Source organism: Rhinatrema bivittatum, chromosome 9 (genome assembly GCF_901001135.1).
Source record: "Rhinatrema bivittatum chromosome 9, aRhiBiv1.1, whole genome shotgun sequence".
NCBI classification, from domain to species: Eukaryota; Metazoa; Chordata; class Amphibia; order Gymnophiona; family Rhinatrematidae; genus Rhinatrema; species Rhinatrema bivittatum.
Window position 1 is genome coordinate 10,541,408 of NC_042623.1, and position 19,503 is coordinate 10,560,910.

General features: G+C 48.3%; 2 protein-coding genes across 3 annotated transcripts in view; one reads left to right on the forward strand and one right to left on the reverse strand.

Annotated features, from left to right (window-relative positions):
- Positions 1 to 6,109, reverse strand: part of MCM10 (minichromosome maintenance 10 replication initiation factor) — a 108,120-nt gene extending 102,011 nt beyond the window's left edge. The window contains exon 1 of the mRNA XM_029615867.1: positions 5,966 to 6,109. The gene's annotated coding sequence lies outside the window, so the exon portion shown is untranslated. The remainder of the gene's footprint in view (positions 1 to 5,965) is intronic.
- THAP9 (THAP domain containing 9) overlaps positions 6,022 to 19,503 on the forward strand; it is a 60,366-nt gene continuing 46,884 nt past the window's right edge. The window contains exons 1-3 of one of the 2 annotated variants that reach the window (XM_029615864.1): positions 6,022 to 6,274; positions 17,638 to 17,729; positions 18,338 to 18,545. In XM_029615864.1, the coding sequence (XP_029471724.1) occupies positions 17,650 to 17,729; positions 18,338 to 18,545 (288 nt within the window). In that variant the 5' untranslated portion in view covers positions 6,022 to 6,274; positions 17,638 to 17,649. The remainder of the gene's footprint in view (positions 6,275 to 17,637; positions 17,730 to 18,337; positions 18,546 to 19,503) is intronic. The other variant, XM_029615865.1, reaches the window with a different exon arrangement.

The following is a 19,503-nucleotide window of genomic DNA, read 5'->3' on the forward strand; positions in this document are numbered from 1 at the left end:
CAACAGGCAGCGATTAGCAGTGTAATTGCTGTCGCATCAAAGGCTTGCTTAAGGATGGACCCCAACCGCCTATCGTGTACATCCTTCAAGGCCGCTCCTCCCTCTATTGGGATAGTTCTTCGCTTCGAGATGGCACAGACCAGGGCATCCACTTTTGGGAAATGCAGGCATTCTTTGACTGCCAGGTCCAGAGGGTACAAGGCCTCCAAGCCCGGACCTCCTTTAAAAATTGCTTCCGGGGTGTCCCACGATCAATTAACTCCTGGATGGCTTCCAGCATTGGGAAATAGCAAGAGGCTTTCCGTAGAGACACCAGGATGGGATTCCTCTTTGGTTCCGACATAGGGTCTGTGCCGGGAACTCCCAGTCTTTAGGGTTTGGGAGACCATAAAAACCTTAGCATGCTCTGATGTGGCTCCAGACCTGGAGGAATTTCCCCATCCTTCAATAAGTCTACATCCCCATCGTCATCCGTGGTGTCTGAATCCCTGTAAGGGATACCCTTGGTGAGGCAAGGCATGAATTGAGGCATGCTGATAGGGCTGGGAGGACGAGGCCTTCCCAGCTGGGGCTCAGACCAGGCAGGATCAGCAGCTGACTGTGCCTGAACAAAGGCTTGAAGGCCCTGAAAGAATTCCACCCAAGAAAAGGTCACCAGGTCCATACCTAGCCCAGGAGGAACTGGAGTAGGGGCTGCTGAATTGCCCTCTCCCTGGGAGGACGCAGCCCCAGGATTGCTCAGATCTGAGGTGCTACCAGATAAGGTCATGGCTGACCCATCCTCCAACTGGGAGGGGCTGGGCTTGGAGAAATTCTGAGTCCAGCCCTCCCTGGGCTTCCTCACACTGCTGACACAGGAAGGATTCTAGGTCAGACTGTGCAGCCCCAATATGGCAGGCAGCACAAAGGGAATGTCGCTTGTGCTTCTTTGTTGCTGGAGCCATAGTTAACTGTAGCTTGTGCATTCAACTGGTTAGCACCTGAGCTCAAGTGTACACAAATCCACCTTGACGCGTGTATGTATAAATGGTTGTGCGCGAATGCATGCATGTACTAGTGCGCGTGCACCTATGCGCACACAACAGGGCCGGCCTGCACCGCACGTACAGTCAATGGGGGGGGGGGGGGGGGGGGGGGGGGAGAAATGGCACAGCACCAAACCGCGCGCAAGATGGTGCCACCACTGCCTGCCACGTGGGGTGCCCATTGAGCCTAGCTCATCAGGGGGGCCGCTCAACCAGCTCAGAAACCCCATTCCCGATCCCATTAGGGCAAGGGAAGATCGTCGGTACGGCGCACCGAGCAAGGAGACCGGAGGAAAGACTTAACGAAGCCCTTCCGTGTCTTTGAACTGGAGGAACTCTTCTTTACTTACCTGGGCTCAGCGCTTAATGGCTGAGTATAGAGACAGTCTTTGGCTGCAGGGTGAGAGGGCTTTGGCCGTCACCGCTGCACTCGACTTCCAGCACCTGCTACCTTTCAGCAGCAAAGACCTTGCCGGGAACTGGCTACCGGACCAAGGCTCACCTCGGAGGGATCTCTGAAATCGCCTCAGGAATTCTCAACTGGGGAAGGGACCTTTAGGTATCACCGCAGGAGAGCAGGGCTCGATCTTTCTCCAATTTAAAGGTAAAGTGTCCTCTTCTAAAGAGTAGTGTTCCCGATAGGGAATGCACAATGCACATCTGCTAGGAGACAGAGATACTGAATGGCTGAGGTCACTGCAGGGGTAAATCTAGGGTGATTTCAGCTTTGAAACCTGACTCCATCTACTAGTAGGGAAGCACATAACCCATTGGTCCTGAGTCCATCTGGCTACATGCTAGGAAAAAAAAACTTTTCAGGAACTGCTACATAATCGAGTGCCACCTGCAATCCCTCAATATTGACCTGTATCCAAGCCAGATCCTTAGACTCAAAACTTAACCTCTTAACCTCACTCCCCATCTAGGGTGAGCAGAGAACCAATGTTGCAGCCCCCTTAACTGCAGTCTCCACCTCTAACAAGGAAAATGAGCCAACTTTTAAACATCAATGACTCACATATTTACAATCATTGTAAATTCTGCAGAATCAGCATCCAGACGCAAAAAAAATCTTTTGCAAGGGGACAGGCTTCTGGACTGATCTGTGGTATTCCAGGAACGAAAATTAACAGGTAAGGACCAGTTTTCCTTTCCTCTTCATACCCCAGATCAGTCCAGTTAAGTGAGATGTACCCAAGCTCCCTTACAGTGGGTGGGAACCCGAAAGACACTCTCCCCAAACACGGCCTCCTCCAGTCCCCGAACATCTAATTGGTAATGTTTGGTTTTCTTGGCACACTTTTACCAATGTTGGGTATTGTGTCCAGAGAAGACCACGTCACCACCTGGCCAATCTCTTGCGGCGATACCAGCTGACACTCCGCCCAAGGGATCACCTGCGTTCTAGTCGAATGCGCACGCAACCCCTCCAGCATGGTTTGACCTTTATAGAGATAGGGTATAAACAGGAACTACGGAGTTCTGAACCCCTGCATTGTACAATGAGGGTCTGGAACCCTGCCAATGGAGCTATGCTAGCCCATGAGGAATTGGGGAAGCAAGGATTTAGTAGCTTCCAAGGTACTGTGGACATAGCTAGACCCAGCCAGACTCCTCTTGGCTGTGAGTAAACCCACCCCAATTACACAGCTGTGCTGGCACAACAACATCTCCCGAGGATTTTCAGTGGGTTTGGAGTTAATGGGTCTCTCTTGCTTTCTCCAGGTAAGGGAATCTATACCCTGTCTATTTTGGTTATTTCCTCCTGCAGCCATAAGTCAGGATATGTGTTTGTTTTTGCTTTGGCTTCTTGCATTACAGAACCAGTATGCGTGCAACTAGAGCAGTAAAACAGGCCAGGTTTTCAGGATATCCACAATGAATATGCACGAGATAGATTTGCATACAGTGGTGGCAGTGCATGCAACTCTTTCTCATGTATATTCATTGTAGATATCCTGAAAACCTGGCCTGTTTTTGGCACTCGAGGACTGAGCTAATGTTCCTTTTTTTCCCCTGACATAATGAAGACTAAGATTTTCCCTGACTAATTAAATCCATAGTCTGAATAAACGTTAGGATTTCAACAGTTCATACTTTCAAATATTTAAAATGACTTCCTGCCATTACAAGAACACATTATTTATGTATTTAAAAGATTCATATATACTGCAAATACACACACACAAAGTAGATCTATGTGGTTTACAGATTAAAAACATACATACATAGCAATAAAAACAAATAAAAGGACACAGCAGTTAAGTAGTTCACATACGGGTAAATCAGGAATCTAGAACACAGTTTGGGTGCACCTCAGGCTTTATCCTTTCATCCTCAGCCAGCCAGGTCTGTGCGGCAGGCCTGGATTTAGACATAGGCACCTGCCTACGGAGTCAGATTCTGAAGATGTCCAAAAGCATTCCAGGGGCAAATTCCTCACTCCCACGTGCCTATACTCACCATAATCTTAAATCAAGCCCTACCGTGCAGGTCCAGAAACCCAAGAATTCTCCCAGCCCAGAAGCAATCCCTCTAGAGCAGTGTTGCTCCAGCGTTTTATGCCAGGGACTAGCTAGCCTCCTTCCTTAAATGACATGGACCAGTTACAATTTAAATGAGCATGGAGGAAGGGGGTGTCTCCTAGAAAACGGACAAGGGGGAGGACATATTCCCTCCGTCACCCAGTCTTTAATCTCATTGGTCAGCCTAGCTGCTAGGCTGTGGCTTTTTAAGAAGGTAACTAGCCAGTTTAAGAAATGTATTTTCAAACAAAAATTCTTTTATTTTTAAAAAGACCTTTTTCTCCTTCCCTCTCCCAACCAGCCAAAAGTATTATCCTCAGAAAAGGACTAGCCAGCTAATCATTGAAAAATCCTCCCAGTCTCTCTTTCCCTTGCCCCTCCGGCTCCCTACTCCCAAGTAAGACACCAGTTGTGAGTAAACGAAAAAGCTAAGAAATCCTTCCTTCACTCTCACTACCCTCCCAAAAGCAACATTACTACAATTAATATCCCCACCTTGTGGATCTTTTTCCCCCATGGGGCCGGCCCCAAGGCATGACCTTCGAAGGGCAAAACCATAGCTGAATGTTAATAAGCTGACATGAGACTGAGACAGCATCTGCTCCATTCTCAGGCCAAGCTGTTGCCCCATCATCTTCTGCACTGGAAACAGGCCCTGAGGACTGAGCATGCGCTTATTATTTATTTATTTATTTAGGGTTTTTATATACCGACATTCTCGATATAAATATCAAATTAATGTTAATTAATATTAAATTAATAAAATATTAATGCTGGCTTATTAATATTAAACTGCAGCTGCTCTCCCTCCCAGAGATAGGACCTCAGGACTTTTCCCATCTAGTGGGGGGGGGGGGGGGGGCTGCTAAGAGTCCACAAAACAAGACAGAGGGGGAGAGTTAGGAAATCTCAGCTGGCTGGGGTGCAGTGTGTGCATTTACAGGGCAGGCCTTACTTCCTCCTCATCCTTCTCCAATCATAAGAACATGCCATATTGGGTCAGACCACGGGTCCATTAAGCCCAGCATCCTGTTTGTAATAATGGCCAATCCAGGCTACAAGTACCTGGAAAGTACCCATACATTAAGTAGATCCCATGCTACTGATGCAAGTAATAGCTGTGGCTATTCCCTAAGTAAACTTGATTAATAGCAGTTAATGGACTTCTCCAAGAACTTATCCAAACCTTTTTTAAACCCAGCTACACTAACTGCACTAACCACATCCTCATCATCATTCTGTAGATCAGCAGACACACTGCCAGGGACTAGTGTGAGTCCATGGACCATTGGCTGAGAAACACTGCTATATAGCAGGGTTGATGGATTCTATTCTCATCCTGGGCTTGCTGCCAGAGATCCCTTTCAAAATGTCTGCACAGCAAAGTATCGGCTGTTGGTAGGGTGACCAGCAAGTTTCTGCAGACCAAAGAGGATGGTAAAAAAGGTATTGCAATAACCTACATGGAGCAACAGCTGTGACCCAAAACAGCAGTGATATGACTGCATCAGAATTCCAAGAAGGTATTTGGGTAGATTGCACACCCTAAGAGCAGCACTGGACTTTCAAGAAAGCTGAGTTAATCTGACAAAAGGACCATGATTAAAATGCAAATCAGAATGAACCAGAGAAGGCCCAATTTTTTTGGCCAGCCGCCTCACTACTTTTGGTGGGTGTATTGCAAAACTTGGTAATAAGAGCTTGGAAGGACCTGGATGAAGGATTTAATACTATAGGACTATAAAGGCCTTCCAGTGGAGATGGGGGGGGGGGGGGTGTCCACGGATTCTGAGCATGCTTGGGACTAATATGGAGGGCAGTGGTAGAAGAGGGGTTGAAAGTTCAAATAAAAGACACGAGGGGTTCAGGAGCAATTTGACTTTGGATTTGACTCAAAGTGGAAGAATCACAACTGGGCAGACTGGATAGGCCACGCTGGTGTTTTTGTGCGGTCGTTTACTCTGTTACCATAAGTAAACCAGTCCATACAATGGGATAAAACCAGCCCTGGTACAGACTGTCCTGAAAAAATAGCAATAAAAATGAGAAGCAGGGCTCAGAGCCCCAGGCGCTGCAGGGTTAGTATCACTGCTCTCATCAGCTTCCTCCAGCCCTGGGACCAACCTCCTCAGCAGCAGAGTATTTCATAGGCAAGGGACCTTCGTTTTCAGTTTTCATTTTACTTTTCCTGTGGATTTCAATGCTATAAGGAAACAAATCGGCGCAAAAATAACATAAATGTTATGATAGGGAAATCCCCAGGAAAAATAAAATACAACCAAGAACAAAGGTTCCGATTCGGCGGGCCGGGCCAGCTCCCATAGTAACAGCAGGCCGCACCGATAATAAACCCCACCTCCTGCAGCAATGCCGGGCGCTCCTATAATATAAACCCCGCAATCCCACAGAACTCACAGAGCGGGCCGGACCCTGACAGAATCGCTCACAACGAGGCCGAACCGGGACTTCCTCTGGCGCCGCTTCACCGTTCAAAGCAAGACCGCCAAAACCGGAGGCCCGCCCGTTCTCTTACGTCATACGCAGACGCAGAAGGATAGCCGCTCCTTCTCTGAGACGGGACCATCCAATGGGCTGACTGCGCCAGGCACTGCGGCCGCTGATAGGCTGCGAAAAAGGAACGTCACTTAGGGCCGGGTGAGCAGGCCAGAGGGTGCGGCCATCTTGTGGTTGGTAAAGCGCATAGATCGGGTCTGGAACAGAAAGGTATGCAATCGCACTCTTGCTTCTTTTTTCACTTCGCCTTTTGATGCATTGTGAAGTGTGTGATTGCGGGCTTCCTAGCCTTGGAAAGTGAGATCTTTTTTGCAGCGAGTAATTAAGGCATGGGACAAGAGCCCTGCAAGCTTCCAGCTCCTGGGAATGGGGGTCAGTGTCCTGCTGCTATTGGTGCGGGTGCAGTTTAGTCCTCCTTTATTCTAATTACAAAATAAGCATTTTATTTTTTTGTCTGAACATGCAAATAAAACTCCTCCAATCTGATGCCCTTCTGTGGGGCTTTGTTGTGTCATTTCCTCCCGTTCTCGCTGCCCATAGCCCGAAATGTCTCTCAAAATAGCTTTTGAAAGTTGACCCTGCTACAGCGCAGGCAGGCAGCTTCAGCGGGCCGGTAGTGTGCGCTGCTCTATGTGCACTTCTGCAGCCCCAGCTCCAGAGAGAGAGAGAGAGAGAATCCCACGCTCGCGCACAGTAGCATCTTGGTTAGCTCAATATTGGTATCAGACATAGAAGACAAGTATTACCTCCACTGAAAATAACGGTGTCTTATTTTTGGTAGGGGCCAGCAAGTTGAAACTGATTAAAATAAAGGAGTGGACTACCTTCACCAATCAGCTTTCATACCGTAGATGCAACTCCATCATTGCTCTCTGATTCAAGGGCGGGGGGGAAAAGGGGAAATTTGGATTTACATAGCTACTAATAAGAATCCTGACTTTTAGGGTCTGGGGAAACAGATAAGCATGGAGGTAACTTGCTGATGCAGCTGTTACTATTCTTAACTAATAAGCCTGATACTTTTGATGCAACTCCAACATTGTTCTCTGCTTCAACTGCCCGGGGGCGGGGGGAATTAGCTTCAGACAGCAACTAACAAACAGGCCGATACAGTACAGTGCGCTCCACCTGAATTTGGACGCATGTTTTGGACATGCTAGCTTTACCCTTTATTCAGTAAGGGGTAATAGCGCGTCAAAAATGGGTGTCCAAACCCCCCCCCCCAGACTAATAGCGCCCGCAACATGAAAATGCATGTCGATGGCCCTATTAGGTATTCCCGCGCGATTCAGAAAGTAAAATGTGTAGTCAAGCTGCACATTTTACTTTCAGAAATTAGCGCCTACCCAAAAGTAGGCGCTAATTTCTGCCGGCACCGGGAAAGTGCACAGAAAAGCAGTAAAGACTGCTTTTCTGTGCACCCTCCGACTTAATATCATGGCGATATTAAGTCGAAGGTCCCGAAAGTTAAAAAAAAAATAAATTTGAAATCGGCTCTCAGGTTGAAAACCAGACGCTCAATTTTGCCGGCGTCCGGTTTCTGAACCTGTGACTGTCAGCGGGCTCAAGAACCAACGCCGGCAAAATTGAGCATCGGCTGTCAAACCCGGTGCAGCCGCAGCTTCTGTCCAAAAAGAGCCGCTAGGGACGTGCCCTAATTTAAATATTTTAGTTCACTGAATCGCGCGCTCAGGACACTGGCCTGTGCGCGCGTGCCTGGAGAGCGGGCGCTTGCCCGCTCTCCCGTGAACTTTACTGTATCGGCCTGAAAGACATGAATTTTATGGTCTGGGGAAACAAGCGTGGGGGTAAGTTGCTGATGCAGCTTTTACTACCCTTAACCAATAAGTCTTATACTTGTGATGTAACTCCAAGATTGCTCTCTGCTTCAACGGCAAGAAGTAACGGGGAATTGGACTCATGCTGCAACCAACGAGGGTCCCGACTTTGACAGTCTGGGAAACTAAGTATGGGGGTGATCTGTGTGGCACGGCAGTTAGTGTAGCTGGGTTAAAAAAAAAGCCTCTTATGACTGATTTGGCCATGTTGAGTAGAAATGTCTCTGTGCTACAGAGCTTCCTGAAGTTGGGTTGGGTAGAGTATGTTATTCGGTTCAAGATGTTCACTGAGTTGTTTTAGTATTGCTTTTTCGGTTAGATTGGCGATGAGGGATAAATTGGATATGGGCCGGTATTTATTAGGATCTGTGGGGGTCTAAGTTCTTTTTCTTTAGTATGGGTTTCATTATAGCGATTTTCAGGCAGTCTGGTAAAGCTCCTTCTTCTAATGATTTGTTTATGATGTTGGTGATTACTGGTGTGATGGTATGGGAGATTTCTTTGAGTGTGAGTATTGGTATTTTATCTAGGTCATGGTTTGCGGGGTTTAGGGATTTAATCATTTTTTCTGTTTCTTTGGTTGATACATATTCGAAGGTGGTCCATGGGGTTATGTTTTTCCTGTCTAAGGTTGTGTTTTGAGGTAGGATTTTGTTCTTGGAGTCGGTTATTTTCTGGATTCTGTTTTTGAAGAATATGACTAGGTCTTGGCATAGGTTCAAATTTGTTTCTATTTTTAAAATTTAGATTTCTAATTTTAGATTTCTATGTTTTTGGGTTGTTGTTTTTTTCATTTCTGATTTTCTATGATTTCTATGATTTCGAATTCTATGTTTCTATATTTAAAAGTTCCTCTTCATATCCAGATTAGCCTAGACAAGTTGGTTTTGCATCCCCACCAGTAGATGGAGGCAGAGAACAAAAACTATTCGAGAGTGCCACCTGCAGTCCTCTATATTTCTCTGTCTCCAGTAGATGGTAGAGGTGGAAACCTGCAGTTTGAGAAAGGAAAAAAAAAGAGATTCGGCTCCCCAAGGTGCTAGGTACCTTTATGGCCCAAACCGTGGATTGAGCCGGGCATCCGGGGGGGGTTGGAAACTTCTGATTGTGGTAGCCCACTGCTTCTGGAGGCCTTGATAACCAGGAGACTGGCTCCTGTGTGAAGTCTCCTCCTGAGAGCCAGAGTCTTCTGATCAAGGAAGTAACCCTTTTTTTTTTTTTTTTTTTAATTGTTAAAAAAAAAAAATTAAAAAAAACTAGATGGGAACATTCAGTGTTTTGCTGCTCAACAACCGGGGCATTTCGGCAGCTGGAGCTGCCGGGTTCGGCAGGCGTGAGAGGGAGAGGAGCTCGCTGTTTTTTCCACGGAGGGGAAACTTACTTGGCGAGGCCATTTTCCCGCGCTGACTGGACCGTGCGGCTTGGTGACTCGGCCACGTGTATGGCCTATGTCACTGTTGTGTGTGCTCGGGCCATGTTTTGTTCCCGCATTGGGGGTGGCCCCAAAACCATGAATGGCGGCGTGCAGGGCGTGCGGGCTCTGGTCAGCAAGGCTTAATTCTCGCTTCCGCTGTACCGACTGCGCGTCGGGTGAGGAGGGAACCTCCGCGGGAGCAGAAGGGACAAGAGGGCCTCCAGGTCTTTGGGAGCCGTGGCTGCGGGTCCCGGGGCTTCTGAGTTCAGAGAGTCCAAAGACTTCCTCCTTTCCCCAGTGGGGCAGGGTGCTGAGGAGGATCAGAATGGGGGAGGAGACTCAAATGAAAGTTTTCTTCCTCGGGGGCCTGAGGATCCGGAAGGGTTTTGCCTGGAGTTTGATCTCCTTTTGCATATAGAGCCTTCCTGCGAAGGAAAGGGTGGGGGGGGGGAGGTCCAGAGAAAGCAGACAGGTGTCCCTCTCAAGACACCAAGGAAGGTCGGCGGGAGGTTCTGGGAACCTTCTGAGACGCCTGGGGCTGTCTCTTGTGGGACCTGAGGGTGACCCCAGGGACTTGGCTCATTCGGATGATATGCAGGAGGATCCCCTGTCCCTGCAGGTGGTGGATCCGCATGTGGACCTGGATGCGAGTCCAGATCTTGATCCAGAGGAGGTTCCGGTGGCTGAAAGGGATGACCCACGGGCAGTCTGCCTGTTTAAGAAGGAGCTGCGCGCGCCATCTTATTCCTCAGGTGTTAGAGGAGCTAGGAGTAAAGATGGCTCAGGAGGAGTCGGATAATGAAGGGGTGAATCCAGTCCTGGATGGCCTGCAAGGTCCTCCTAGTGCCCAAGAAGATTCGGAAGCTGATTAGCCTGGAGTGGGACTTCCTGGAAGTGAGTTTGAAAGTTGGGAGGGCGATGGAGGAGACCCTGGAGCGCTTGAGGGTGCCTAAGGTGGATGCGGCGCTGTCTGCACTGACCAAAAAGACCTCAATTCCTGTTGTGGACGCTGCTGTTCTAAAGGATGTGCAGGACCACAAGTTGGAGATTCAATTAAAGCGCATATTCGAGGTGTCAGCCCTAAGCCTTCAGGCCATGGTGTGTGGCAGTATGATGCAGCGCACGTTTGTGCTTGGTTCAGCAGGAACGAGAACAGGCTGCGAATGGAGCACTCGGTCCTCTGCAGTCGGCGCGGTTGGAGGCCGGTGTGGCCTATGTAGCAGATGCGCTGTATGATTTGCTGCATACGTCCGCTAGAAGCATGGTCGCGGCAGTTGTGGCGCGCGGGCTTTTGGGGTTGCGTAATTGGTCGGCGGACACGTGGTTCAAGGCTCAGCTATGTAATCTTCCTTTTAAGGGAAAGCTTCTGTTTGGGGAGGACTTGGATCAGCTGATGAAGTCTTTGGGCGACTCCAAAGGAAATAAGTTGCCTGAGAATAAGAAGAGTATTAAGAAGGTGTTTCCCTCCCCGTCTCGTTTTGGGGACTTGCAAAGGTTTCGTTCAGGCAAGGGTTCCTCAGTGCCGGGGACGAAGCAGTCTTCAGGAAGATAGCAGTCCTTTCAGGGTGCCCGCAGGTCCTCCAGGGATGGCGATGGTCAGGGGACCAGAGGTGGCAAGGGCGCACAATGAAATCAGGGCTCTCCACTCCTCAGTGGAAGCAGGAGGTGGCAGATTGTCCCGCTTTTAAGAGGATTGGGTCAAGATCACCTCGGACCAGTGGGTTCTGGAGATGGTAAAAGATGGTTATGCTTTTCTAGGAGGCTTTTCTAGAGACCCACTGCTCTTCTCAAGGGAAAATGGGAGGCAGTAGGGGGGACTCTACAAAGGTTGCTAAGCTTGGAAGTGATAGTTCCGGGGTCGCTGGGCGAGCAGGGACGGGGGCGGTACTCCATTTATTTCGTAGTGCCAAAGAAGGAGGTCACCTTCTGTCCCATTCTGGACTTACAAAAGGTAAACGTAGCCCTGTGGGTTCTGCGTTTTCACATGGAAATGTTACGCACAGTAATAGCAGCAGTTCCTGGCTCATTGGACCTGGCCGACGCTTACCTCTATATTCCCATTGAAAGGGACCATTAGAAGTTTCTAGGGTTCATGGTCCTGGGGCAGCACTTCCAGTTTCAAGCTCTTCCTTTTGGGCTGGCAATAGCACCCCGCACCTTCACGAAGGTGAAGGTGGTGGTGGCAGCACCCTTGAAATGGGAGGGGATTTTGGTCCATCCATATCTAGATGATTGGCTTATTCGGGCAAAGACAGAGGAAGAGTGCGGTTGGTCCACCCGGTGGATGATGGACAACTTTGAATTCACTGCGTTTGGTCATAAATGAATCAGTCATCTGGTTCTGACCCAGTGGTTGGAGTATCTGGGTGTTGTGGCCGTCGTTATCCAATGTCTCTGCTCCGCCCACCTTACCTCGTTGGCGACTCCCTTCGGGGTTGATGGAAGGCTAGCTGCTGCGGCGTCTCCAGGCCGTCCTCCTCTGGCGTTCCAGGACTGGCTCGATGCTGCAAGCCGCCATGTTGACCAGATGCCTAAGGGCACGCGCAGCCCGACTGATGTACCAGCGTTGGCGCGAACCTCAGGGGCGTCCCCCTGAGATGACATCACCAGCTCCAAATATTTAAGATCTCAGTTTTTGCTAACAAGACAAGTGAGCAAGGGTTCACTTCCTCCTGGTCGCTGCGGATGGGATTCGCTCTCCGCAAACCCAGCTACTCTGCCTCCTCGAACTTCACTAGAGGTACCCACTCCTCGGGGGCCTCTGTCTCTCTTTTTCTTTGCAGGTCGCAGTCTGGAACCAGTACTCACTCCTCGAGGGCCCACGTCCTGGACTTGTTCCTGAATACCACTTCTGCTAAGAAGTCATCGCTGCTTACAACATTAGTGAGTTTCCATCTATCTCTCAGAGCTTTCCCTGGGTCCAGGTACTCGCTCCACGAGGGCCTAATGCATTCCAACTCCTGGGCTGCCTCAAGAGACTACTGTGTGAGTGTTACCATCAAGGACTTGTTCCAGAACTCTGCATATACTGCCTACTCACTTTCTTAGTTTCTCTACAGCTCAGCCACCCTGGGATCGTGTTCCAATACCTGAGGGACTACAGCCCAGCCGAGCACGTCCAGCTCACTACTGCCACTTTTGGTGGTTTAATATATTGCTTCTAAGAAGTCTTTGTTGCTTAACATCAGGAAGCCTGTATCTATCTCTCAGAGCATTCTCTGGAACCAGGTACTCGCTCCTCGAGGGCCTAATGTATACCAACTCCTGGGCTGCCTTAAGAGATTATTGTGGGAGTGTTTCCATCAAGGACTTGTACCTGAATGCCACATGCTTTGCCTACTCACTATCTCAGTTTCTCTGCAGCTCAGCCACCTTGGGATCGCTGTTCCAGAACCTGAGGGACTACAGCCCAGTCGGGCGCTTCCAGCTCACTACTGCCACCTTTGGTGGTTTACTATATTGTCTAATAAAAGAACTAGTGTGTGTCTGTCTCCTACACTAAGCCTGACCAGTGGTCCCTCTCGGGATTTCCCCCGAGGGCGTGGTCATCTGCCACTGGTCCAAGGATCCACCCACAGCTATTCTAAATAACTACAGATTGCTAAATACCAGCTTTAACAACAGAGCTTTCTGACACTGGGAGCTTGTTTCAATACCCAGAAGGGCAGGGTATTCCTGATAGCAGACAGGTCGTTGAAGTTACAGGCACAAGTAATGCGTCTGTTGCACCTGCTGGTGCCGAAGAACTAGGATTATTTGTAGGTTCTGGGTTCCATGGCTTCCACATTGTATTTAGTACCGTGGGCCTTGGCTCACATGTGGCCTTTGCAAAAGGGTCTGCTGTGCAGATGGAATCCGATGTCTGAGGAGTATTGCATGCCCTTATCTCTCCTGAGTGTATTCAGAGCCAGTCTTTTGTGGTGGCTCTCCTGGTGCAACCTGGAAAACGGAGTGGATCTGGAGGCCCTGGATTGGGTGGTGATCAACACAGATGCCAGCCTCAAGGGCTGCCGGGCGGTGTGCCTGGGACAGTCTGCCCAAGGTCTTTGGTCAACAACGGAGGTGTCTTGGTCTATCAATTGTCTCGAGACAAGAGCGGTCTGCAGGGCTCTGGAGGTGTTACGGCCCTGGATCAGAGGTTGGATGGTTCGAGTACATCTGGCAATAGACTAGACTAGCTCACCTGCCAGGGTTGCTCCATCAAGGACCAATATTTTTGGATCAGGAGGATCACTTTTCACTCGTGGCTTGGCTTTTGAAAAGCGGCGATTTGTGACTGAAAGGTTATTCGGCTCCAGTAATTTCCACGTTGCTTCAGGCTAGGAGACTGGCTACGTCTATGGTCTATGTCAGGGTCTGGAAGGTGTTTGATTCCCGGTGTCTTCAGCAGAGATTGTTTTCCTTGTCTGATTGTGTGTCTCATATTTTGTCATTTTTACAGTAGGGGTTGTCCAAGGGCCTAGCCTATAATTTACTCAGTGTCCAAGTTTTGACCTTGGGTTGTCTTAGGGGCAAGGTACAGGGGAGGTCTTTGGCTTCTCATCCTGATGTGGTTCATTTTCTAAAGGGGGTTAAGCATTTATGACCTCCGGTTCGGACTGGAACCTCAACTTAGTTTTGCAGGTGCTCTGTGGGGCACCTTTGGAGCCATTGAGATGGGCGTCTTTGACGGATTTGACTTTGAAGACAGTATTTCTGGTGGCTATTTGTTCCTCCAGGTGGATTTCAGAGCTTCAGGCTCTGTCGTGTAGGGACCCTTTTTTGTGTATTGCCAATGATAGGTTGACGTTGCGTACAGTTCCCTGCTTCTTGCTGAAGGTGGTTTCTTCCTTTCATGTGAATCAGACAGTGGAATTTCCAGCGTTTCCAGAGTGGTCTATTTCTGGATGTGTGTCAGATTTTGTTGCGCTATCTGAAGATTACCAACAGCTTTCGACGGTCGGCTCACCTGTTTGTGCTGTGAAGAAAGGAGAGAAGGCTTCTAAAGCTACCTTGTCTCGTTGGCTGAAGGGAACCATTTGCTTGGCTTATATTTTATAAGGGTCGTGAAATTCCGAGAGGTCTCCGAGCGCATTCTACAAGGGCGGAATGTCAGTTATTTATTTATTTATTTATTAGCTTTTCTATACCGATATTCGGTTTACATAAATCTGAAGAGAAAATACAATATAACAAGGGTAGGGGAAAGGGGAGCAGCGAGGAATCAATATGTTCTGTGGAGAGAGGGTGAAAAAAAGGACAGGAAGTAACTAACAAATGAACAGAACGTTGCGGTGAAAGCACAAAGGTAGTGAACTAGTAATGCGCATAATATACAAATTTACAATAAAGGTAATAAGCACTGCTATATACATAACTCCGCAGGAGATACGTAGGGCTGCGGTGTGTCCTCGCTTCATACTTTCACCAAGCATTACCATTTAGACGTTCGGGTGCCAGATGACACGATCTTTGGTGAGCGTGTTCTCCGAGCTGGTCTTTCAGGTGCCCGCCCATGGTAGGGAAGCTTGGGTACATCCCACTTGTCTGGATGATCTGGGTCTGAACAAGCGAGGAAAATTTGGTTCTTTCCTGCTACTGTTCATTCCTGTCATACCACAGATCTGTCCAGAGGCCCGTCTCACTGCTACCGAGATGGTGTTTGTGCAACTTCTATCAGAAATGCTTTTCTATTTGTACATAAGTTAGTTTTTCTTTAATTAATGCTACTGGGCTCTCTGGAAGTGTGAGAGTTTGCAGTTCAGGCATTTCCAGCCCTGTGTTTATGTTTAGCCCTATCAGGGGGCCGTTGGTATCTACTTTTCTGCTTGGGCACAGGTCAATACTGAGGGACTGCAGGCAACACTCGGGTATCTAGCAGGGCCTCAAAGCTTTTTTTTGTTCTCCTCCTCCATCTGCCGGTAGGGATGCAAAACCCACTTATTTAGATTGATCTGTGGTATTACAGGAATGAAAATTAGCAGGTAAAACCAGTTTTTCCTGTCTCCATCTAAAAACCGAGCTGGAAATATTGCCACATCTGATGAAGTGGATTCCTGTCCTCAATCACTCAGCTTATAAGGGGGTGACCAGCCTCTGCATCACTTTTGTTCTGACTCTTTTTACCTGCTGTTAAGGACAATTATTATGTCCTATCTGCAGGCAGGCATGGATTCCAGCCGGCTGGATGGTACTTATTAAATTTGCTGTCCCAAGAATGTAGATTTTCCTATCTGCATGTACTTTTACCAGTGAACTTTTCACCATTTCTCAAAGGGAAAGCAGGAGCATATTTTCCCTTTGAAACTTGTCCCCGTAGAGATTTGTTCCTGCTTTTCCCTTTGAAAATGATGGCTGTAGTTTTTTGGTTTTTTTTAAATGCAAAACGTGAATGATGTTGCCTCCCCCAGTCTAACCCTGGGCACCTTTTTGCACATTCGTTCACGATGTGAGATTTTTAGCCATGTGGAGGGTGGACACATTTTTAAAAAACCTTTTCACCTGGACAAATCCTGCTGTAGTATCCCACTTATACTCTGCATCCAGAGCTGTGAGGTCATTTTACTCCTGGGGGAATTCTGCACAAAAAAATTGAAAATTCTACGCACACATTTTTCTAAATTCTGCAAAATTCTGCACATTTATTTTTCAAAATAACACAATATGTTTTGCAAATTCTTCTGCATTTCAGTGCAATGAGTGTCCCTGGCAACTTGGTTTATCTGTCAGCAGTTGGAATTTCTGCTGCTGGCAGATGAGCCAAGCTGGCAGGGATGGCTGCAGTTGTTGCTAACCTCTCCACCTGAGTATCCCTGCTCACTGTCTCTCTTACATGATATCAGACATATGCTTTCTCTCACATGCCATCTGTCACACACATGTTCTGTCTTCCCACATACATCTCTCACTCTCTCTCTCTCACTCTCACTGACTCACTCACTCACTCACACTCACACTGATTCCCAGGTAGACGCCTATTCACTGGCTCACAACAAACACAAGGGCTCAAACACACACACTCTCAGGGCCAGGGCCTCTTCTTTAGCTCCTCTCTTACCCCCTTCCCCTTTGTTCCCCTCCCTTCTCTCTATCTCCCTCTTCTCCTTGCTTGCTTACCTCGTGCCGCGCTGCGATGCACCCACTCTCCGTGCGCCACCTGACTTCCCCGCCCTTCTCTCTCTCTCCCTCTTCTCCTCCTTTTACCCTCTCTTCTCCTTCCCCCTTCTTTCTCTCTTTCCCCCTTCTTTCACTTGCCCCCTCCCCTCTGTTCCCCTCCCTTCTTTCTCTCCCTCTTCTCCTCCTTGCTGCTTGCTCCTCCAGCCGCCGGTGCCGCGCGGCGATGCGATGCCCCCACTCGCCGTGTGCCACCTGATGTCGCTGTCCGTGCGTGGCATGCTTCCGGTTTTTCTTTTTTTTATCCTTTTCCAGTGCAGGAGAAAATCACGAGGGCAGCGAGGGAGGAAATCTGTGCGTTGGCGATGAAATCTGCGAGGGTGAGGGAGGAAATCTGCGCGGAGGAGGAATTCTGCATTCCGCAGTAGCGCAGAATTCCCCCAGGAGTATCATTTGCAGGGCAGAAGAAGAAAGACCCTTTCTATGTCGGAGAGTAAATTAGGTTGTTCTGATGTAACTGGTGGGGACTGGCTGGCTCAGGGGGAATAGTGACAGCCACCAGCTCACGTCCCAGCTCAGGTGGCCTATGTGAAATGGTGGTCCGGTTCCTGGGAGCCGTAGCGGGAAGCGTTCACGTTGAAGTTCCTACACGTCTGCGGATTCTGCTGCATGTGTTGTCACTGACTTAAGACAAGGACACAGTATGAGAGAAGTTTAGCTTGCATCCCGAAGCCTGGACCCTGGGGGGGTTGTCTGGTGAAAGGACAGGAGTTGTCCTCTGAGTTTGGATGGAGCCTCTGGTAAATCTGATGGCTCGGTTTCCCCTTTGCCACAATCCAGAAGAGGCAGCAGAAACTGTATTTTGGTACTGAATATGTCGCTAAGGATTACAGTAGGGCTTTGTTTGCTCTTTTTGAGAGATTTGTCAAACATTACATTACAGTCTTTTACCACAAGGCTAAGATACTCTTATCCTTGTGATAAAAGAGATTGGTCACATTTATGGAAAAGGCAGGAGTGTACGGTGAAGCTGCTGAATATTTAAAATGATAGCCAGGCTAGATTCAGCAGAAATCCACTATCAGAATGAAGCGAGGCAACTTGAACAGATATGTTTAAAACAAAAGCCAAACTGGGCCTGTTCATAACTGATAATGTGTTAAATAAATGTATATTAGCTTTTGATAATTTGCTTAGAGTAAATTAATCTGATTTTTTTGTATTTCAAGAGCAGAACTAAGATGCCAGTGTCCTGTGCTGCCTTTGGTTGCAAATCGAGATACACCCTGGAAGCGAGAGAGAAGGGGATAACATTTCACCGGTAACGTTATTTATTTATGGGTAGCTGAAGGCAATGTACGTTCAGGTTCTGTAGGTATTTCCATCTCCTGACTTGCTGAAGGTCACAAGGAGCGACAGCAGATCATCAAACCCTGGCTTCCCAGGTCTAACCGGAAAGCCTCCTGCAGTCCAATAGGACCAACGGTGTGCAAAGCAAGGTCAGGTTACTGCTTATGGGAGGGTACCAGAGAGAAGAAAGAGATGATCTGGGTCACTTGTGGTTTGCATAAAAAAAAAAAATGTATAGCTAAGCCCAAAGTAGACCCAAATCACTGAAATAAAACCAGTATCAACCCAAGTGTAAGCCTCGTAGGATCCCACATCATCTCCGATAGCTTCCTCCCCGGAGATACTAAGGTTTGGAAACAATTGAAGCTTTGGGGGGAAATGCCATGTTTATTTATTTTATTTTTTTCTTCCTGTGGCCTGGAATTGGAAACTTGTCTCCGTGTACCCAAACATCCCTTATACAGGAGGTGAACCCCTGCATAGCACTTGATGCACCCTGGCTTCATCCACGCAGGACTGACGGAGGCTTGGGGTGTCTTTTTTTTTTTTTTTAAACTAGCTTTTTGACTTGCATTGCAGATTTCCCAAGTCAAATCCCATTTTGCTTGAGAAATGGCGAATTGCGGTGGAGAGGGCCACCAGCACCGGTGAGCTGTGGATGCCCTCGCGGTACCAGCGGCTTTGCAGTCTCCACTTTGAAGAGAAATGCTTTGACACCACAGGACAGACCAAAAGGTTGCGAGATGACGTCATTCCAAGCATCTTTAACTTCCCCGAGCACCCCCAGGTTGGTAGGACGATAAGAAACGCACATCGTCTCTGTGTGCTGATGCGTTTGGACCGGTTTGAGGCTTTACTTGCCATATCGGAAGGCCGTTCCTTCGGCTTTGCCACACCTGCCTTGGTTCTACCATTTTGCTTCATATTTTCATAAGAGCATAAGCTACGCCGTGCTGAGTCGGACCTAAGGTCCACTGAGCCCAGCCTCTTGCCTCCGACGCTGGCCAGTTCACGACACAAGTATCCAGCAGATCCCTAAAACTAGATCTGATTTTTGTTGCTCACCCCCAGGGTAAGAGATGGCTTTCCCAAATCTACCTAAGCTAATAATGGTTTATGGACTCTTCCTCCAGAAACTTGTCCAGCCCCTTTTAAACTCAGTTGCGCTAGGTGCTTTGCCCACAGCCTCCAGCAACAAATTCCACAGGGTGAATGCACATGAATGAAAACATACTTTCCCTGTACGTACCCGGATCAGTCCAGACCGTGGGTTGTGTCCCCCTTCCAGCAGAGGGAGTCAGAGCAAAATTGTAAGGACGGCCCCTTATAGGTTGGAGCGCCCTCTGCGTCCCTTCAGTATTACTCTGACTCCAGCAGATGAAGGTGGCACCTGCGGTCCCCCTGTAATCTTGATAGATTTCTTACTATTTTCTTTCTTTGGATGGATCATATTAAAATAAAATAAATAAATAAATATAGAGGATCTGTGAAAGAGCTTGCCTTACTTTCAATCATTCTGAAACTTGCAGGCAGAACTTTGGTGCTTCCAAATTGTCTATGTATTTCTTTTTCACATTGGGGTAAGTTCTGTACTTTTGCCTTTTTTCACAGGAATCCTCTTAACTATTTTGCTGGCAGCTGGGATGCACGTTGGTGGTCCAACCTCTCCCCCTCCGGCCTGCTGCTCTGAGACGTCGTTTTCCTCAGAGCAGCCCTAACAGAGAGGCTCCGTTCCTCTGTTCTAA